The 21,246-nt window shown below is 49.8% G+C and overlaps 1 protein-coding gene across 1 annotated transcript; it reads left to right on the top strand.

Moving 5' to 3' along the window:
* Positions 1-371: 371 nt before the first annotated feature.
* MBD3 (methyl-CpG binding domain protein 3) lies at positions 372-20,568 on the top strand. Its single transcript, XM_069878179.1, has 8 exons — positions 372-467; positions 7,402-7,458; positions 8,901-9,060; positions 11,504-11,641; positions 12,765-12,855; positions 14,167-14,344; positions 16,260-16,454; positions 18,704-20,568. The coding sequence occupies exons 1-7, from the start codon at positions 454-456 to the stop codon at positions 16,447-16,449; spliced, it is 828 nt and encodes a 275-aa protein (XP_069734280.1). The 5' UTR covers positions 372-453; the 3' UTR covers positions 16,450-16,454; positions 18,704-20,568.
* The last annotated feature ends 678 nt before the right edge of the window (positions 20,569-21,246 follow it).

The raw sequence follows: 21,246 nt of genomic DNA, 5'->3' as shown, positions 1-21,246 counted from the left end.
AGTAGCGTATTTTAATTCTCGAATTAACTAGATTTCCCCTTCACATCAATCAAATCAAACTGGGCAGAGATCAAAGGCGCAACGAGACCCCACCGGGCCGATTTTCGCTTCCAGCTGCATTTTGCGTTTTCCACCGAATGGCAAACAGGCGGGTGGTGATGGAGGAGCCTCCACAAGGCTTGAAAGAAGATGAGGGGGAGGGGGGGAAGGAGAGGGAGGGACTATATCCTCACAGCGCGCGCGCGGGCGGAGGGATCCGCGTGTGGCGGCACGCGGCGGAGCGATCGGCGCGGAGGCGGTGGAGGCGGCTGAGCTCGTGTTGGGGGGCGGGGGGAGGAGGAGGGGGAGGAGGAGGGAGAAGAAGGAGGAGGAGGTGGAGGAAGAGGAGGAGGTGGAGGTTGCAGCCAGGCGGGAGCCCCCAGAGCCAGGAGGGACCCCCCCCCCACGGCCGCCATGGAGCGGAAGAGGTGGGGGACGCTGCAAGGGGATGGGGGGGCTCGGTGGCAGGAGGAAGGAGGAGGAGGAGGAAGAAAAAGGGGAGGGGGAGCGGGGGGGTCTGCCCTCGCGCTAAAGGGCTGGGGGGCTCTGATATGCGTTAATGGAAGCCCTGGGGGCGAGTCGGGGGGTCTGGGGGGGCTCTGCCCCTGTACTAAAGGGTTGGGGGGCTCTGATCTGCGTTAATGGGAACCCTGGGGGGGTCTGGGGGGGCTCTGCCCCTGTACTAAAGGGTCGGGGGGCTCTGATCCTGCGTTAATGGGAACCGTGGGGGCGAGTGGGGGGGTCTGGGGGGGCTCTGTCCCCGTACTAAAGGGTTGGGGGGCTCTGATCTGCCTTAATGGGAGCCCTGGGGGCGAGTGGAGGGGTCTGGGGGGGCTCTGCCCCCGCGCTAAAGGGTTGGGGGGCTCTGATCTGCGTTAATGGGAACTGTGGGGGCGAGTGGGGGGGTCTGGGGGGGCTCTGCCCCTGTACTAAAGGGTCGGGGGGCTCTGATCCTGCTTTAATAGGAACCGCGTGGGGGCGAGCAGTGGGGTCCTGGGGGCCAGCGATGTCCTGCGGGGCTCAGATCCCGCGTTAATGGGAGCCCTGGGGGCGAGTGGTGGAGTACTGGGGGGGCTCTGCCCCCGCATTAAAGGGTAGTGGGGGGTCGGGGGTCTCTGATCCTGCATTAATGGGAGCCTTGAGTCCAGTGATGGGATCCTGGGGGCGAGCACTGAGGTCCTGGGGGCGAGCGGTGTCCCGGGGGGCTCAGCCTGCCGTTAATGGGAGCCCTGGGGGCGAGTGGGGGGCGCTCGGGAGGCGAGTGGGGGGGTCGGGGGTCTCTGATCCTGCGTTAATGGGAACCGCATGGGGGCGAGCGATGTCCTGGAGGGCTCAGATCCTGCGTTAATGGGAGCCCTGGGGGCGAGTGATGGAGTCTTGTGGGGGGCTCTGCCTCAGCATTAAAGGGTCGGGGGGGGGGGTCGAGGGTCGTTGCACTAAGGGGGCGGTGGGAGTTGGGGGTCTCTGATCCTGCGTTAATGGGAGCCTTGAGTAGGGCACTGAGGTCCTGGGGAGCTCTGAGCCTGCGTTAATGGGAGCCCTGGGGGCAGGTGGGGGAGTTGGGGGGCTCTGATCCTGCGTTAATGGGGGCCTTGGGTCGAGTGATGGGGTCCTGGGGGCGAGGACTGAGGTCCTGGGGGTGAGCAATGTCCCGGGGGGCTCTGATCCTGTGTTAACGGGAGCTGTGGGGGCTAACATTGGGATCCTGAGGGACTCTGCCCCTCCAATAAGGGTCGGGGGAGTCCGGGGACACCAGCCCCTGCGCTAACAGGAGTCCTGCAGTCCCGGGGGGCTCTGCCTCTGCGATAACAGGAGCCATGGGGGTGAGTGGTGGAGTCCTGGGGGCGAATGGTGGGGTCCTGGGGGGCTCTGCCCTGCACTAAGGGGTGGTGCGTTCTGAGGGGCACTAATCTCTACATTATGGGAGCCGTGGGGGCAAGCCTTGAAGTTACTGGGGACAAACGATGGGGTCCCGAGGGGCTTTGCCTTCTGCTACCAGGCCATGGGGTCCCCAGGGATGACAGCCCCTGTGCTACCAGGAGTCCTGGGGGGCTCTGCCCCCGCTCTAAGGGGTGCTGGTGTCTAGGGGGGATCTGGTCTATGTTAGTGGGAGCCGTAGGGGTGAACGGTGGGGTCAGGGGAGGCTCTGCCTCTCTTCTGCCAGGCAGTGGGGTCCAGGAGGCACCCAGCCCTATGTTAATGGGAGCAGTGGGGGTGAACAGTGGGGTCCTGAGGAGTACCTCTGCTACCAGATGGTGGGGTCCCAGGGGGCTCTGCCACCTCCCTGCTGGCTGTCAGCACCCACTGGGAGCCCTGAGCCACTGGAGGGGTTGTAGCCCTTGGGGAACCCATTCAGTAGGGTCTACACCCAGTGAGTACAGGAGGGTTTAAATGCCAAATAAACCGGGTGTTTGTGAACCAGCCAGGGAACTGCCAAGTGTGGCTTTCTCGGGGCTCTGTCTGCTGCTTTTTCTGTGTATTAACATATTTGGGGTAGGGCACAGAAAGAAGGATTTGCCTGGCCAAGGTGCTGGCTGTTGGTGTAGGTGGAAGCCCAGGGGAGGGGGCTTGCGATGGGTGATCCCGTGAGCATTGGTGCCTGGGGAGCGCATGGCCCCAGAGCTGCTGGCTCTGCCTGTAGCGTTGCTATTAATACCAGCATGTGTCTCACGGGGCTGTAGGTGGGCCCATATGGATCCCTCCTGCACCCATATGGATCCCTCCTGTGCTTAGAACAGGCAGGCTCATCGCGTCTGCCAACTGCAGTGTGAAACTCGGGTCCTTCAGGAGTTGGGAGGGCGTAGAAGTTACCTGGGTGTCCTTATCTGGCCTTTCAGTTGGCGAAATGTGTGTGATGAGCTCCTGCATGGGCTAGGTTGCATCTCTTCAATCAGATTAGGGCTGTGAGAAATGTGTGCCACGCTGGGAACCAGGAAATAATATGATGGGGGAAGATTTTAAGCTGAAAGAGGGGAGAATGAGGTGAGATCTTAGGAAGAAATGTTTTGCTGTGAGGCTGAGGAGGCCCTGGCCCAGGTTGCCCAGAGCAGGGGTGGCTGCCCCATCCCTGGAGGGGTTCAAGGCCAGGTTGGATGGGGCTTGGAGCCCCTGATCCAGTGGGAGGTGTCCCTGCCCATGGCAGGGGGTGGAACTGGATGGGCTTTAAGGTTCTTTCCAACCCAAGCCGTTCTATGATTCTATGAAATATCAGCTGCCAGAGCGTAAGCTGGAAGTGCTGGCTCTTCCACTGTAGCTCAGAGAAAAGACCCTGGCAGCAGCTAGCAGAAGTGCAGAGGAAAGCTTAAAAGATCCCTGTTTCTCCAAGAACTTATTTGATTTGTAAAGTTGTGGTCTTAGAGCTGAACTGAAGAGAGGGAGAGAGGATAAGTAGCATATTTTTATTCCCAAGTTAAAATGGATTTCATATCACATTGGACAGAGATCAAAGGCATAATGGGACCCTGCTGGGCTGATTTTTGGTTCCAGTTGCATTTCGCATTTGCTCCGAGTGGAAAATAGGTGGGTGATGATTTACCACCACCTCTATTCTTGCCTGTTGTGTACCTGGATTATATTTTAACTCCAGCTGCACTGGATGAAGTGATGCCGTTTGTGGAAACCATGCATGGTTTGGAAATGAACCCTCCCACGTGCAATAACTGGCGTTGGGAATTACTGCTGAGCAGAGGGGCTCAGCGTTGGGGTGGCAGTTCCTGCTTTTCAGAACCGTTGGTTATGGCTACCGCACTTTGTGGAGGCTTCCTTTGTAACCCTGAGCCCCAGCAGCATGTGCCTTCTGCATGAAGGTTTGTGTCGAATACGTGTTGAGCCTTGAGCGACAAGCCTGATGGGTTGTGCTGAGTGTGAGATGTGAGGCTGTGCAAGCCGATTGCTGGCTGGAAATCAAACCCTCTTCGAGGTGCAAGTCCCCGGGCAGGCTTTTATGCACCCTATAAATGGAACAGATTTTTAGGACTCCTTCCTATAACTGGCCCAGGGTGACTAGAGCAGCGGTGGCTGCCCCATCCCTGGAGGTGTTCAAGGCCAGGTTGGATGGGCACCTGATCCAGTGGGAGGTGTCACTGCCCAGGACAGGGGATTGGAACTGGATGGGCTCTAAGTTCCTTTCCAACCCAAAGCATTCCATGATTCTATGATAATCCCGCGCTCACCAGCTGCAGATGTGCAGGAATTTCTTCACTGGAGCGCATTCCCTCATCTGGATGTGGCTTAAGAGCTGCGAGACCCAAGAAGGCATCTGGCTGATGTGGGTCAGATTTGGAGCAAGCAGGAAAGGTGCAGGGATGCAGGATTTCGCAAAGGGTTTTTGTTGGAGTGGTGGGTTGTCTTGAGAGAGTTTTGCCTACAAAGGATCTCTCCAAACACAGCATTCACACCGAGGGAATGAGAGCTTAGTGCTGCTTTGTGTGGCTTTTCTTCAGAGTATTTTTTCTGCTGAAGGTTTGGTGATCAAGTGTTTGAGAAGTCTGGTATCGTTGCTCATCTCTGCCTCTAGAACTTGTTGCCATCACTCTTCTGGAAAATGAAACAGAAGTTGGGTGAAGTTTATTTCATTGTGGATTTCTTCTATGCACCACCAATGTAAAAAGTTGAAGAAAATGTTTTTAACACCACCTGAAGCATATTTCATAGAATCATGGAAAGCTTTGGGTTGGAAGGGACCTCAAAGCCCATCCAGTTCCACTCACTTGCCATGGGCAGGGACACCTCCTACTGCATCAGGGGCTCCAAGCCCCATCCAACCTGGCCTTGAACCCCTCCAGGGATGGGGCAGCCACCCCTGCTCTGGGCAACCTGGGCCAGGGCCTCCTCAGCCTCACAGCAAAACATTTCTTCATAAGATCTCATCCCAATCTCCCCTCTTGCAGTTCAAAACCATTCCCCCTTGTGCTATCCCTGCGCTCCCTGATTAAGAGCACCCCCCAGCTTTCCTGGAGCCCTTTTCAGTGGTGGAAGCTGCTCTAAGGTCTCCTTGAAGCCTTCTCTTCTCCAGGCTGAAAAAACCCTACTCTCACAGCCTGGCCTCTTAGGAGGCTCCAGGTGGAGTCTCACCAGAGCGGAGCAGAGGGGCAGAATCCCCTCCCTCCCTGCCTCCCCCACTGCTCTGGGTGCAGCCCAGGACACGGTTGGTTTCTGGGCTGCGAGCCCACATTGCCGGCTCCTGTTGAGCGTTTCATCCCTCCAGCACCCCAAGTCTTTTTCCTCAGTACTGCTCCCTATCCGTTCTCTGCATAGAACGGATTTGTGCTTGGGATTGCTCTGAGAAGGAGTCTTGTGTCCAGTTCTGGAATCCCCAACATAAGGAGAATGTGGAGCTGTTGGAGCCGAGTTCAGAGGAGGTCATGGAGATGATCTGAGGGCTGGAGAACCTCCTGTACTGGACAGCCTGAGAGAGTTGGGGTTGCTCAACCTGGAGAAGAGAAAGCTCCAGGGAAACCTTAGAGCAGCTTCCAGGGCTGCAAGGGGCTGCAGGAAAGCTGGGGAGGGGCTTTTTACAAGGGCAGAGAGTGATAGGAGGAGGGGGAAAGGCTTTAAATTGGAAGGGGAAAGAATTAGATAGGACGTTAGGAAGAAATTCTTCATGATGAGGGTGGTGAGGCCATGGCTGAGGTTGCCCAGAGCAGTGGTGGCTGCCCCATCCCTGGAGGTGTTCAAGGCCAGGTTGGATGGGCCTTGGAGCCCCTGATCCAGTGGGAGGTGTCCCTGCCCATGGCAGGGGGTGGGACTGGATGGGCTTTAATGTCCCTTCCAACCCAAACCATTCCATGATTCTATGATTCTCTGAGGCTTCTTCATCCTGAGCTGAGGGCACCCATTTACAGAGAATGGGGAGATGCTGCTGTGCAGATGCCTGTACTCGTGGGGTGGGTATGGCAGCTGGAAGAGTCCCCTGGTCTTGATTTTTCCCACTTGTGTCGTTTCTGTTGCCAGCTGTGGGTTTGTCTGTTCTGGCCCAGCCTAGGGTGACCAAGCTGTTGGGGTGTGGGACCACCAGGGCACGATGCAGATGTTGCAGCTGGGGATAAGATGCTGTGAGCGGGGGAAACCAACGGTGGTGGAGCTGATGCTCTTATCCTTGGGAAGCAGTGTTGGGAGCAGACAGCACCTGGAGGGCCCTGAGGCTGGCCTGAGCCTGGAACAGTGCTTGGGGGTGCTGGGGTGGGCTCTGGCTCCGGGCAGGAGGGAGAAGGAAGGAAGACCATTTTGCATTCTCCCCATGCCCCCCTGCTGAGGGAATGTGGCTTTGGGCACATGCTGTGGATCTCCCTTTGCCGTGGATCTCCCTTTTTCCCTACGTTATTCCTGACTCCATTATTCAAAAGGCAGGCGATGCCTGGGTTGGTTCACAGTTTTGTTTTTTTTTTTCTTTTTCTTTGGTCTTTTGTCCCTTGCTTTCCAAGTTGTGCAGCTCCTGCATAGGCAAAATGGGGAGAACAGAGGGGAGGAGACTTGTGCAGCGAGGGAGGAGGGGAGAGGGCTTGCAGTCAGTCTTTCCTGAAGGGTATAAGGCAGGAAACAAAGGGTAAGCTCCACATGGAGAGCAGCAGGCACCTGGTGGCGCCTGCCTCTTGAATACCCTGCCCTGCATTCAGCTCAATCCATGCCCCAAAAGTCTGGGAGTAAGCACTGAGGGTTTGGTCAGAACCCCTCGCTGCTCCCCGCGTTCGTTTTGTCAGCGCCGAAGCGAGGCTGTGCCGGCAGAGAATGCGTTGGGAGCGTTGATGGACGAGCGTGTAAAATCGTTTGCAACTTTGCAGTTGCCGTACTTTTCCTAGCACAGAGTATAAAAGACCTGGATTCGGGAGCGGAGCACAGTGCGCTTGCGGTGTCACTGCCCGCGGTATTGTTTAGAAGAGGTTGGGTTTGCAGCTTTGTACCATGGTGTTTCTCTTCTGGGGTCCTTCAAAGTCTCGTGTCCAAACCAGGAGTGCAGAGCTCTTGCTCTGGAGCGGAAGGAGAGAAATTCCATATTTTGTGATATTTAAATGGCACCTAAGCGTTTTAACGCCGTTTGGGGTTCAGAAATGCTGATTGACTGTTCCCATGCCTTGCAATATGCAGCAAGCAGAATCTGGCTGCTCAAGTTGCGTGGGCTTTTGGCTGCCTCCCCCCTCCCTTTGACCCTCTCAGGTGCCTGTGGGTGCCCTCAATATCCTGCCAGAGGGACCCTGCAGCTCCAGACCACGCCAGCCCCTTCCTCTCTATGTTTACTGAACCATTTACTGTCACCTTTGAGCTGTAGCTTTGTTCCCTGCTCAGCCATTGCTCTGAAAACCTTGATACGCTATTGCCTTTTTCAGGACATAACCAGAATAAAAGTTTTTCTTCTGAACATTTCAGTGCTTTTCCTTTGGGCCAAGCTTCCCCGGGAAGAGACAGGACCCTGAGTCACTTCAGGTAGGTTTTTTCAGATGTATGTGGACTTTAAAGAGCTTTCCTTGCAGAATTCCTAGAACACATACTAACCAACAATGCTGTGCATTTAACAGTGCATCTCTGGGTGTACCTGGCTCTGTTCTGGGAGCTCCACTGAGCTTCCAAGCACAGGATTCCCTGTAATGTATTATTTCTAACATATTCTAATGTATTTCTAAATTTATTAAGACACTAAACCATAGAATGGAGCTGCTGACCTTGGAAGAGGAAGCAGTGTCATGCTCTTCATAGAGCTGGAGTTTCTCTTCTTGGCTTCGCTGATGGCTTTGGGCTAAAAGCTACTGGAGTTGGTTATTCCTCTTTCTGGATTGAGGCATGTAATTCCCTTTGTATCTTAAAAAAAAGAGTTCAAATTTGAGTCTGGACCCAGTCTGTCCCTGGCTGCTTTGCTCAGTCTGTCCCTGCTCTCTGCAGATCTGTAGTGAACCAATCCAGCTGAGGAGTAACCGGGGATGTTTCCTCCTCTTCTCCTTGCCCTCCAAAGATGGGTTGTTTTCCCCATCTGCTTCACTCTGCTGTTGCCATGAATGCTTCCAGGCTGGAGTGACGGTGGGGAGCAGATACAGGGCAGGATAAGCAGCTTGGGAGCAGTTGGGGCCAGGAGCTTCTTAAGCAGATACTGTCTGCGAGATGATCACAACCTTTTGGTCCTAAGCCCTTCAGGAGACTGTTTCACGTTTCAGCTTTAGTATCATTCGTGTTAACGTGGTCTTTCAGGTTTGGGGGAGATTTTAATACTTTTTAGGTTTAATCTCTGGTTTTGCATGCACAGCCTGCCTTGAACTAACCGATTAGTGCTGTCCTGTACCAGAAATTCTATGCTTATGCTCTATTTTAAGGCCTTTCCTCTAATAAAAGCTTCAAGGAAGCAGATAATGTGTGAAAACAGGCATTTTCCTTGGACCTTTCTTTCCTCCTAGAGAGGCTGCTCCTATCTTACCTGCAGTGAACACCAACCTTTTGTTATAGCTGGGTCTGTCCTGCTGGAATAGTTGGGAATGCTTCTTCCTTCTTGTCCTATGACAACTTTATTTCAATTTATTCCTGGCCTTCAAGTAGAAATCTTGCAACAAGTAGCCTGCTTCCTGGCTTTAGGAATAACATAAGGTAACCTTAATCTCGAGAAGTCCAGGTGTCCTCAAGAAGCATTTGCACCTCATTGGGGTTGATTTTCCTCCAGGTGCTGAAACCATTTCCCTCCTCAACAGAACAAAAATGGGTCTCCAATATGCAGGAACTGCTTCTGGGCATCTAGAGGGATGAGGTTGCTATTGTGAATTCTGCCCCTACTCTGGTGAAACCTCAACTGGAGCATCCAGTTCAGCACAGGAAGGACATGGATCTGTTGGAGTGAGTCCAGGGGGTTTAACTTCCCTCCTTGTTTCTTTTCTGTGTGGTTTCAGCCCAAGTGGTAAGAAGTTCCGCAGCAAACCCCAGCTGGCGCGCTACCTGGGCAGCTCCATGGACCTTGGCACTTTCGACTTCCGCACAGGAAAGATGCTGATGAATAAAATGAACAAGAACAGGCAGAGGATGCGCTATGATTGTTCCAACCAAGCCAAAGTAAGAGTTGGATGCAGTGGCAGTTTTCCCCTTCCCATCTGCTATTCCTATGGCCAAGCTGCCTTGCAGAGTGGTGTCTGTGATAGCGTGGAAGTTAAGCATTTTGTAATTAATGTGTGAAACTCGAGCTGTGTGAGATAACGTCATCTCTGTTATGAGGTATTGGACAAATCCTGCCGTCACTGAATCCTCTGTGATACTTCTAACATGGAGGAACATTGAGGTGCTGCTAAATCTGTGCCAAAGGGCCAGAGAGAGGCTTGGCATCTTTCTCTCTTCCCCTCCCTGGAGTGTGAGATCGCCTTCTCCAGCCTGATCTCCTCCAGAGTCTCACATCTCCAGCTGCTTCCTGTGGGTGTGCAGCAATTCTGCTCTGCTCTGTTTGCTCTGGGGAGGAGGGCAGAGCGGCGTGGTAATTTTACTTGTTCAGTTTTAGTCAAGGCTGCAGTGATGCTGGTGCACTGTCTGGATAGATTGGCTCAAGTCATTTTCAAGTATCTCCATTGGATGCAAAAACGCTTTTTCAGAACCTGGAAGCTGATGTCTGTGCACCTAAACATTCAATATGGAAAAGAGCATAATGCTCATTTTCTAAATATATCAACAAGTCAAGAATCATCATCACTGGAGGGACTGGAATATTCACTACAGTGACTGGTGCTGTGGGGATCTCTTAAGTGAAATGTGTCTTGCAGCAGAGACCGGCAGCCAATGCATCCCGTAGGCTGAATGTTTCCCCGGACATTTCAATAAATTATAGAATCATTAAGGTTGGAAAAGCCCTCTCAGCTTATCCAGTCCAACCATCAGCCCAACACCATTGTGCCTATTAAACCATCTTCTGAAGTGCCACATCTACATGTTTTTTGAACCCCTCCAGGGTTGGAGGCTCCACCACTGCCCTGGGCAGCCTCTGCCAGGGCTTCACTGCTCTGTCAGTGAAGGTATTATTCCTAATATCCAATCTAAACCTCCCCTGGCACAACTCGAGGCCATTCCCTCTTGTTCCATCTCTTGTTACATGGGAGAAGAGCCTACCGCTCACCTCATTCCAACCTCCTCTCTGGGGGCTACAGAGAGCGATGAGGTCTCCCCTCAGCCTCCTCTTCTCCAGACTAAACAGCCCCAGGTACCTCAGCCACTCCTCGTAACACTTGTACGAATGGTTATCACTGGCTCATAAATGCATTAGCACATAGATTCAGGATCATATTTGTCCTGAATACATCTCTTCTACATCTAATGAATAAATATGTTAGGCAGACACAGTATCTGCATCCTCAAGAACAAAGTGTGTCCTGCAGCCATTTCAGACTTGCTTGTTAGATCTTGGGAATGAGAAATAGTCTTTCCATGTTCCCACTAACATAAAATGCAGTCAGGTAGTGAAAACATGAATGTGATGAGCTCGGTTTAAAAACTGAGCTTTGTTAGAGCTGAAAGTTCCAGCTATGTTGAATTTTTTTTTTTTTATTGGTGTCCACAACTGGATTTAAACAGCGTGGTTTAGAGTGGTTTCTGAAGTCATGACCTGGTCTCTAAATCACACATCATAATTTTTCTAATTATTACAAGCATTGTGTCAAAATCGTCTTGTGTAGTGGTCTCCAGGTGGTTTGCCAAAGTGCACACTCAGTGTTCTGACTCATAAATTCTGTCAAAATTGGGATAAAACCACTTGTGTACAAACTGAAGTGAGAGGACGCTGACATAGAACATAATCATGGAATCATTAAGGTTGGAAAAGCCTTCTAAGCTGCTGCAGTCCAACCATCAGCCCAGTCCCACCATCCCTGCTAATCCATGTCCCAATCCATGTCACTGTGCATGTTTTTTGAACCCCTCCAGGTATCGAGAGTCCACCACTACCCTGGGCAGCCTCTGCCAGGTCTTCACCACTGTCTGTAAAGATATTTTTCCTGATATCCAATCTGAACTTCCCCTGGCGCAACTTTAGGCCATTTCCTCTTATCCCATGACTTGTTATTTGGGAGAAGAGCCCAGCACCCACCTCTCTCCAACCTCCTTTCTGGGAGCTGTGGGGAGCGATAAGGTCTCCCCTCAACCTCCTTTTCTCCAGGCTAAACAGCCCCAGGTACCTCAGCTGCTCCCTTGAACCCCTGGGCTCCAGCTCCATTCCCCTCCTCTGGACATGCTCCAGCCCCTCAATGTCCTTCTTGTAGTCTTGCCCCTTGACTACTTATGTTAAGTAGAATGTGAACAATTGGAAAACTTAGTTTAATTCTTATCATTCTAAGGGAAAATTTCCCTCTGGTTGTGCATTTTTAGCACTGTTAACACACGTAGCTTGAGATCAGAAAAGTTTCCAAGTCCCTGAACTCTTTGTTTCCCTGCTGTGCATTTTTATGGCTGTAGAAGTGTTTTGGCAAATTGAAGATGTTTTTATGGGTTTTTCCCCCCTCCTCCTGTTTGAACTCTTCAGGGCAAGCCGGATCTGAACACAGCCCTGCCTGTCAGACAGACAGCCTCTATCTTCAAACAGCCCGTCACCAAGATCACAAACCATCCCAGCAACAAGGTGAAGAGCGATCCTCAGAAAGCCGTGGACCAGCCCCGGCAGGTGAGGCTTGCAGCTTGAGAGCTGCTTCTCCAGACCTAAGAAACACAGGATCCTAGAATGGTTTGGGTTGGACGGGACCTCAAAGCCCATCCAGTTCCATCCCCTACCATGGGCAGGGACACCTCCCACTGGATCCGGTTGCTCAAAGCCCCATCCAACCTGGCCTTGAACACCTCCAGGGATGGGGCAGACACAACTTCTCAAAACTCCTGGATTTTACTTCTAGGGGTGTCCCAAAATAAACCACATCAATTCTGCGACACTGTGCTAATAGTCCATGGCAATTTGAAGGTTGTAATGCTTCGGAAACAAGAACTTTGAGTGCTCACATTTCTTAATAATCACAACAAACCCCATTTCCAATGTAGTGAATATGCTGTCTGTGCTGTGTGTTTTAACCAGACTCCCTTTCAATTACAGTTTTGTTGTAGTTATTTGGTTCAGTTGCATTCGGATTTTTACAGGCATGAAAAGGGGGCATGCATGGACTGTTCGGGGTAAATTCTTAGTGTCACAAAAGCTCGATAAAATTGCTTTCTCACAAGACAAGACAAGCTGTTGACCAATCATCCTTGTAGGTGTAGGCTGCGAGTTCAAGGTGGCTCTAGGTAAAGTGACTTCCCACCAAACCACATGCTTGCTTGCTCTGAAGCCTGAGTAGAACCTGTGATCTGAAAACTGGTGAAGGTCCAGACAGGGTTGTTCTTATGATAAACTGCTAGAGAGGAATAAAATAATGCTTGAGCCTGGTTATAATTGCGTTCCATGAGTTCCATGGTGTATGAGATACAGCAAGAGAGGAATAAGAGTGTGAGAAAGGCTGTCCTGCACTGTAGGTGCTTAGGTGAGAGCCTTGCTGTTCTGGTTTGGAAGCACAGAAAACACCGGTCCCTGGAAGAACAGAAAGTCTCTTTCAAGGCAGCAGATCAGGGCTGAGTTGTTGTGGGACCAACTGGCAATGAGGATTGTTCCCTTCTGCAGACGTGGTAGAACCCTTCCATGGCAGATCTGATATACCGCTGTCCACAGCAGTGTTCTTCCCTCTCCTGATTGTAACTGGGTGCCTCGTAGAGTTGTCCATTACATGTCTGTTTGGTGCCAATAAACACTTTCTTTGTGTCAGCTCTTCTGGGAGAAGAAGTTAAGCGGACTGAATGCTTTTGACATTGCAGAGGAGCTGGTGAAAACAATGGACCTTCCCAAGGGTTTGCAAGGTAACCAGTGTCTTCCCTTAACTCCAGGGGTGGTATTTTAGAATTATAAAATCATTGAATGTCCTGAGTTGGAAGGAACCCCCATCAGGTCTAACTGCTGTCCTGACAGGACACAGAACGTCCCAGCATTCACCCCGTGGGTCTGAGGACATTGGCCAAATGCTTCTGAAATGTTGTCAGGCTTGGCACGTGACTGCTTCCCTGGGACCTGTTCCAGTGCTCCCACCCTCTGGGTGAAGAACCTTTCCCTAATGTCCTACCTGACCCTCCCCGGCATCTTCCTGCCGTTCCCTCAGGTCCTGTCATTGGTCTGCAGAGAGAAGAGCTCAGCCGCTGCTTCTCCTCACCTTATGAAGAAGCTATAGAGCACGATGAAGTCTCCCTTCTGTCTCCTCCAGGCTGAACAGACCAAGTGACTTCAGCTGCTCCTCATACAGCTACCCCTCTAAACCCTTCACCAGCTCTGTGGCCTCCTGGATGCTCTCCAGTAGCTTTAGATACGTTTATACTGTGATGCCCAAAACTGCACCTTTTTTGATGCCAGTCAGTGGTGATCTGAGGGTATCGTGTTTGACCACCTTGTCCTCCGTGCTGGGGACTATTCCTGCTTCCGCTGATACTGCTGGTTCTCTGGATGGAAGGCTCGGTGTCCTTCATCCTGAGGGGTTATGGAAGCAAAGCTTCTTGACTATTATTTATTTGTTCATTTTCCAGAAGCAGAACAGAAACAGCTTCCGTTCCCAGTTTGTATTTTCTGCGTAGAGAGGAATTGATCCAGTTTAAAAACTTTGGGAAGAGTAGTGCAGGTGCTGTTCCAAGTGGTTAGGACTGAGTTTTTGGGTTGTGTTTGCTTCCTAAATGACAGTATGTACTTTGCCATTCAGGTTTGAATAATGCCTGTTGTCCTGATTTGCTGTTCCTTGCTGTTCTGTGCTGTTCCTTGCTGTTCCTTTGCTGTTCTATGATTCTACCTGAAAGGAAGTTGTAGAGAGGAGGGAGCTGGGTTCTTCTCCCAAGTGACAGGGGACAGGACGAGAGGGAATGGCCTCAAGCTCCACCAGGGGAGGTTCAGGCTGAACATGAGGAAAAAATTTTTCACGGAAGGGGTCATTGGGCACTGGCAGAGGCTGCCCGGGGAGGGGGTTGAGTCCCCTTCCCTGGAGGTGTTTAAGGGATGGGTGGATGAGGCGCTGAGGGACATGGTTTAGTGATTGATGGGAATGGTTGGACTCGATGATCCGGTGGGTCTTTTCCAACCTGGTGATTCTGTGATTGTGCGATGCTGATTGTGGCTTTTCCTCCCACTTGCAGGGGTTGGTCCCGGCTGCACTGACGAAACCCTTCTCTCCGCTATCGCCAGTGCCCTGCACACGAGCACCATGCCCATCACGGGCCAGCTCTCAGCAGCCGTGGAAAAGAATCCCGGCGTCTGGCTGAACACCTCACAGCCACTTTGCAAAGCGTTTATGGTGACAGATGAAGATATCAGGTATGAACTTGGAATAAGGTCTCTTCTGGAAAACTATTACACGCCACTCTACTCCGCTCACACTGGCAAGTTTCAGTGTCAGATAGAGCACTGTGGCTTGCTGGATTGATTTTAATGCCTCTTTATCAGTGGAGTAGAAAACAACTGTTACACAAAGCTGCTCTCATACTTAAATCCTGATAGTCTTTATTTTCTTTTATTTATTATTTTGTTTTTATTAGGGAGAAATTTTTTTTTCTAAGATCTCATCTCAGTCCTCCCTCTTTCAGCTCAAAACCGCTACTCCTCATGCTATCCCTACACTCCCTGATAAAGAGATTGGGTTGGAGGAGACCTTAAAGATCACCCAGATCCAAGGGCTGGAGTGTTGCCTGTATGAGGACAGGGTGGGAGAGTTGGGATTGTTCAGCCTGGAGAAGAGAAGGCTCTGGGGAGACCTTAGAGCAGCTTCCAGGGCTTAAAAGGGCTCCAGGAAAGCTGGGGAGGGGCTCTTGATCAGGGAGTGCAGGGATGGAATGAGGGGGAACGGTTTTGAGCTGCAAGAAGGGAGATTGAGATGAGATCTTAGGAAGAAATGTTTTGCTGTGAGGTGGGGAGGCCCTGGCCCAGGTTGCCCAGAGCAATGGTGGCTGCCCCATCCCTGGAGGGGTTGAAGGCCAGGTTGGATGGGGCTTTGACCACCCTTATCCAGGGGGTCGTGTCTCTGCCCATGGCAAGTGGGTGGAACTGGATGGGCTTTCCCTTCCAACTCAAACCATTCCGTGATTGTGTTCTATGATTCCATGATTTTGACTGTGCCCAGTTACTCTGAGATTTCAGATTCACGTTTGTTTTTCATGTTGATGTCTCCTTTTATTGCAAATGGTGTCTGAATTTTAATAATAGAAGTGCTTGGGGCACCTCTAAGATTGGAGAATTCCTCAACAGCAGGATTTAATTCTCCTACCTTACTCAGTGTCAGCGCAGGACCAGACAAAAACCCTTGCTGCTGCGGTAGTAGCAGACAAGGATGCAGTTTATTTGGGTATTGCTTGCCTTCAGTGGTGAATTATATTGCTACATCAAGCTGGTTGAATTCAGCTTTAAGCACTGGATAGAGAATCATAGAATCAACAAGGTTGGAAAAGTCCTCTAGGCATATCCAGTCCACCCATCAGCCCAACACCACTATGTCTACTAAACCAACTCCCAAAGTGCCACGTCTACACACTTTTTGAACCCCTCCAGGGATGGGGAGACTGAAAACTGAATATACCGAAGACCCAACCTACAAGCACGCTGCTTTGCACTCACTGACAGCTTCTAAGGGTAGCAATGTCTTTGACTGAGTGATAAATCATTTTGGATTACACGGTGATTTTTTTCTGTGCTTGATTTGTACGTGAATGCCCAGGTGAAAATGGTTGGTTTATAGCTTTGTGGTTTCCTGTGGCTGAGGAGAAACCAGAGTCCCATGAGCCACAGATTGTCAATCACATGTTTACTACGACTTTGACAGGGAGGGAGCTCTAAAATGTAAGGTTGTAACTCAAAAGGAGAAAGAGCAAAAAGGTAGAAATTGTCAGAAACTTAATGTTCTCCAGTGTCATTTTTGGAAAGCTGAGCAGAAAAGCTGCCTTTTTCTTGTTTAGATTAATATTAATACTAGGAATTAAAAATTCCAGCTGCCAGATTAGGCAAATTTCAGTCCACCTGAAAAAGTGGTACAATTGATGCAGAAAATATTAGTCAACTTTTTTAAGCATTTCCTCACTGATCATATAATTCCAGGCAATTTTTTTACAACGCAGCTCTTGGAGGTCTTTTTCAAAGCCTTTTTTGTTTGCCCAGCCTCGTGACTGAGGGATTTAAGATTCCTTTCCCTTGGAAGGAGCAGCTTTGAGGCTTGACATCCGTATTCATTGGTTTGGGGCAGGAAACAAGAGGAGCTGGTGCAGCAGGTGAGGAAGAGGCTGGAGGAAGCCCTGATGGCCGACATGCTTGCCCATGTAGAGGAAATAGCGAGAGATGGGGAAGCTCCTTCAGAGAAGGAAGGAGGCGAGGAAGAAGAAGAGGAAGAGGAGGAGGAAGAGCAGGACCATGACCAGGAGATGGAGAATGTATAGTCCAGGTAACGTGACAGCATCTGTTCCCACCTTAAACTGGGCTTCATTGTAGGTGGAAATGTTTTCAGAAGGAATCTTGGTGTATATTGATAAGTATTGATTGCTGTTTAGTGTGTGCTTTTAAAGGTGCAGTAGCTGTGCTGTTAGGATAAAGTGAAATATTTCGATGTGTGTGATGTCTTGTGAGTGTTTGTGTTGTCACAGAACATGTTGGACCTTATGTCAGTGTCACATGGGCTGAACGGGTAACCAGAACGTGTCGGTAAGCGTTTATGAGAGTCTATCTTGAAAACTGATCCATTCTTTAAAAAAATAGTGTTGTGATGTCAAATTTTTTCCCCCAGTTGATGCATTTATTACTTCCTGTGATAGGCAGGAGGACACTGGGTAGAAGAGGCGGCTGCCATCCTACAGACTTTGTTTATCCCCTCTCTGCCTTTTTTTCCTCTCCCTTTTGCATTTTCGGTACGCAATTTCCAGCAGGGTGTGTTAGTTTGTGGAATATTTTAAATGGCATTTGTGGAAAGTTAGGAAAAGGCAACCTGGTCATCAAAAGAGGGAAACTGATAAATATCTTTATACGTGGTGGGAATTTATAAACTGGAATTAATAGAAGAATTGTTGATATTCAAAATCAGGAAACAGATTGAAATCTGAAATCTGCTCTTTCTTTGAATGCGAGCTCTGGTCATTGAAGAGCAGGTTGGATGGGGCTTTGAGCCCCCTGATGCAGTGGGAGGTGTTCCTACCCATGGCAGGGCATGGAACTGGACGGGCTTTGAGGTCCCTTCCAACCCAAACCATCCTGTGATTCTATGAAACAGTTGAACACTGGAATTCTGGATTCCCGGGAACAGGCCTTTCCATTGTGCATCCCTTGAAGGTAGCACAAAGGGCTTGCTGCTTGTTCTCAAGTGCATGTCTGACTTCCACTGTGCAGTGGAACTTCTTAAATAGAACAGCTCTGAATAACAAACCGTTAGTGTGATCACAGCTGTCTAAGGCCAAGTCAGGACACGTCAATAGGAGGTCCCTACATGCCGTACGTTGCGCTGGACGGGAACAAAGCCCCATGCAATGAAGCGGAGTTTTTCCTCACCACGTTTCTTTGATGTCACCCTAGCCAGGAGCACTGTGTGTGTGGTCAGTGGAGCTCGTGCAGTGAGATGAAACCAAAACTCACTGATTATAATTTTTGATCATTTTAAGTTTCAGCCTAAGAACAGCAATTAGTGTTCTGTCACTGGAATGGGATGGCCAACGCCCTGGGTGCTTCGTTAGGTGATTGTCCCGCTCCACTCCTCGCTGGTGCAGCCCCACCTTGAGTTGTGTGTGCAGTTTTGGGCACCACAGTATAAAAAGGATCTAAAGGTATTGGGGAGCATCCAGAGGAGGCCACAGAGTTGGTAAAGGGTTTAGAGGGGAGGCCATATGAGGAGCAGCTGAAATTACTTGGTTTGTTCAGCCTGGAGAAGAGGAGACTGAGAGGAGACCTTGTCATGTTCTGCAGTTCCCTTACAAGAGGAGGAGGAGGAACAAGCACTGAGCTCTTCTCTCTGGACCCGAGGGAATGGCAGGAAAGTGTGCCAGGGGAGGGTTAGGTTGAATATTGGAAAAGGGTTTTTCCTGCAGAGGGTGGTGAAGCACTGGAACAGCTTCCAGGGAAGCAGTCACGGCACTGAGCCCACCAGTATTCCAGAAGCATTTGGCCAATGCCCTCAACCCCATGCTGGGAATGTTGGGGTGTCCTGTGCCAGGACAGGCATTGGACTGTTCCTTCTGACTCAGGGCATTCTATGATTCTGTGTGACTCCAGAGCCCACGAGGTGAGGATCAAGAATGTGGAGGGAGAAAAACAATTTTTAGGGCCAATAATAATTTTTTAGGATGAATAGCAGAAAAGAGAAGCCCCTTTGGAGGGAGTCAGCTGTGTTTCAGGTAGAAGGAAGACTGATTTCTGTTCAGCAGTTCTTCAAGCTGGAAGGTTGGTCATAACGTGAAATCTGTTTGGGAGATCCCATCTGATATCCAGGCTCTCGTATTTCCATGTTTTACCACTTTACTAACAGGAGTTTTATGTGGACAGTGAATATCTTTTATTCCTTTCTACTACAACAGTCGGGCAACAGCAAAGAACCAGAACAAACTGTGCTGAAGGTGAAACCAGGAGATAGAGAAATGATGATGCTATGGCAATGGTGCTTTCTTAAGGGCTCACTTACTGACTTACATGGTGTTTTTTTCTCTCTTCTAGGGAGTTCCATCTAAGAATTCCCAGTATAAACCCTATCAGCAGGGTCAGCACAACTATTTACAAAGCCAAGAGTGTCTGCCGAGTCATTTGTACCAAGAACCCAACCGTACCTGTGAGCGTTCGATGTCCATGTGAGGAAACATTGAGAAGCTGATGGTTCATTAAGTGCTGGGTAGTTTTGAAGATGGAACTTGACTTAAACTCCACTCCCCTTCCTTTTTTCTAAAGGGGTAGGGTAATGGGGAATGCAAAACGGGGAGGGAATAAAGGAATATAAAATAGTGGGAGGGAAAATACTAGGAACCAAATTTCCTGTTGTTTTTTCTGTTGTGGGTCAGTGATAGGTGATACGTTTTAAAGCTTTTCTATCAAAGTACCTTTAACGGTGACCCAGGGAAACAATTTTCTCTCCAACACAAGCGAGAGAAATGCTGTTTCACTCCTTGGCTTCTCTGCTGTAGGCTACCTGTTTGTACCGGACCGTAGGGAGGTCATTTTAAGCTGTGGATTGTCATTCCATGTGTCAGTTTAGGTCACAGAATGTCCTTTTCCTCACAAGACCACATTGGTCTTGGAAGTGTAGTCTCAGAGATGAACTGCCAGTGCCTCCTCCACCTGAGGTTTCGATTAGTGGGGGAAGATAAACTTGAGGAATCGGTCTTAACGTCAATGGCAATCGGTTTTTAGTTCCAGCACCACAAGGAGTGCACGGGTTTGATACAGTTGTGTGCATGTCTGAGCGTAGAGTTTCAACAATCAATACACCCTCTCTGTGGTGTAGTTTGCTTCTGGTTCGAGTCAGGTCAGAAGGACCTTCTCAACTTAGAGTGGAAGGATGACTCATTTCTGACTGACAACGAGGAAAACTTCCTCATATGTCTTCTGGTGCCAAGAACCCCGACCTCTGCTTCTGTGTGTGTGGAGGGAAGGGGATCCATTCCAATAGGTGTGTCTGCACATCTGCTTTCATCTGCGGTGATGTTCTGACCTCTTTTAAAACAAGAAAGGAAAAAAAAAAAAAGGTTGATTTTTCTATAATTGTTATTGAAAACAAATTTAAAGCTTTTTATTAAGTATTAAATCTTTCTTATTTGCATGTGCAGTGAAGTGACCAGCATTTTGTGTCCAAAAATGAAATGATGTGAAAACTGCCTTAATGTGTTTCTAAGTATTTGGCTTCACCGTGGGTACCTTGAGTGATTCCTCAGTCTCTTCTAGTACATCTGTGAGCATATTGGGGTAACTTGGGGCTAAAAATGGATTTATCTGGGGAGGGAGGTTTGGGAGAGTGGAGATGGTGAGAGATTTTAGATTGGTGAATGTGTTGGCTAGGTTGCAAATGTTATTTTAGCCTTAGGGGTTGTAATTTGTGCCTGGACATCTCAGCTGAGAGTCCAGTATAAAGTGGTGGATTAAATATTGTGCCACTAACCAATTGTACAAGTTGTTGGTATCCCAAAACTTGGGGAAGAAAGTAGCTCCCAGAGCCTTTTAACATGTGAGAATGATTAGCAGTGACAGCAAGGGACCAGGGAATTGTCTTTGGGAGTAGTTGAGCTTAGGGATCTGAATAGATTTAAGCTCCTTGAAAAATATCCCATGCCAAAGTGATTGATACTGCATTAACTCTTTTCTTTAAGATCTGAAAATACAAAACTCTTTGATATTGCTCATTTGGAGTACTGCAAGAAGGCTGAATTGTAATTACCCACGGCTCTACCAGGTACTGCTTTGGGGAACCTGCCCTGGTACTGTGGCCAGTGAAAAATCCTTTCCTTTTTGAACAGTCTGTTACGGTTATTATTCTGTAAATCTGTCCTCTTGTAATTCATGGTGTTGAATTAAATGTTTCTCACAAAATAGAGATTCTGCTTGGCTGCGTCAAGCCCCTTGCTGACAATTTTTTGCGATGCTACTTCTGGTTATTTCAGCAGAGAAGCTCTTGCTCCATTCTGAGATTTGGATCTGGATATTTGGGACCTGGCAGAGGGGAATACGGAGTGAAACTTAAGCACGGTAGAATGATTTGGGTTGGAAGGGGCTTCAAAGCCCATCCAGTTCCACCCCCTGACATGGGCAAGGACACCTCCCACTGGATCAGGGGCTCCAAGCCCCATCCAACCTGGCCTTGAACCCCTCCAGGGATGGGGCAGCCACCCCTGCTCTGGGCAACTTGGTCCAAGGCCTCCCCACCCTCACAGCAAAACATTTCTCCCTAAGATCTCATCTCAATCTCCCCTCTTTCAGCTGAAAACTGTTCCCCTTTGTCCTCTCCCTGATCAAGAGCCCCTCCCCAGTTGTCCTTGAGCCCCCTTTGAGCTCCAGAAGGGTTGGTCAGTGTTAGCAGGTGTCTCTAATGCCATTTTTGTGTGTCATGTTGACAGTGAGCCCCATCCCCTTGAGCTGTCTCCATATGTTGCTCCCTCAGTTGGCGGCGCCACGAGGTGATTGATCGATCTCAGACTTGGGTCACTTTTCGAGTTACAGATCTTGTCAATCTGTCTGGCTCCACCCACACGCAGTGATTCAGCTCCTGATGTGCT

The sequence above is a fragment of the Phaenicophaeus curvirostris genome, chromosome 28, assembly GCF_032191515.1.
Source record: "Phaenicophaeus curvirostris isolate KB17595 chromosome 28, BPBGC_Pcur_1.0, whole genome shotgun sequence".
Lineage (NCBI taxonomy): Eukaryota > Metazoa > Chordata > Aves > Cuculiformes > Cuculidae > Phaenicophaeus > Phaenicophaeus curvirostris.
The sequence above is the reverse complement of the archived record's forward strand: the minus strand, read 5'-3'. Positions and strand labels throughout refer to the sequence as shown.

Bases quoted from the DNA above. Each gene is read 5' to 3' on its own strand.
- MBD3 (XM_069878179.1), top strand. The intron at 7,459-8,900 runs GTAGGTTTTTTC...GTGTGGTTTCAG, and splicing joins AGGACCCTGAGTCACTTCAG to CCCAAGTGGTAAGAAGTTCC. The intron at 9,061-11,503 runs GTAAGAGTTGGA...TGAACTCTTCAG, and splicing joins ATTGTTCCAACCAAGCCAAA to GGCAAGCCGGATCTGAACAC.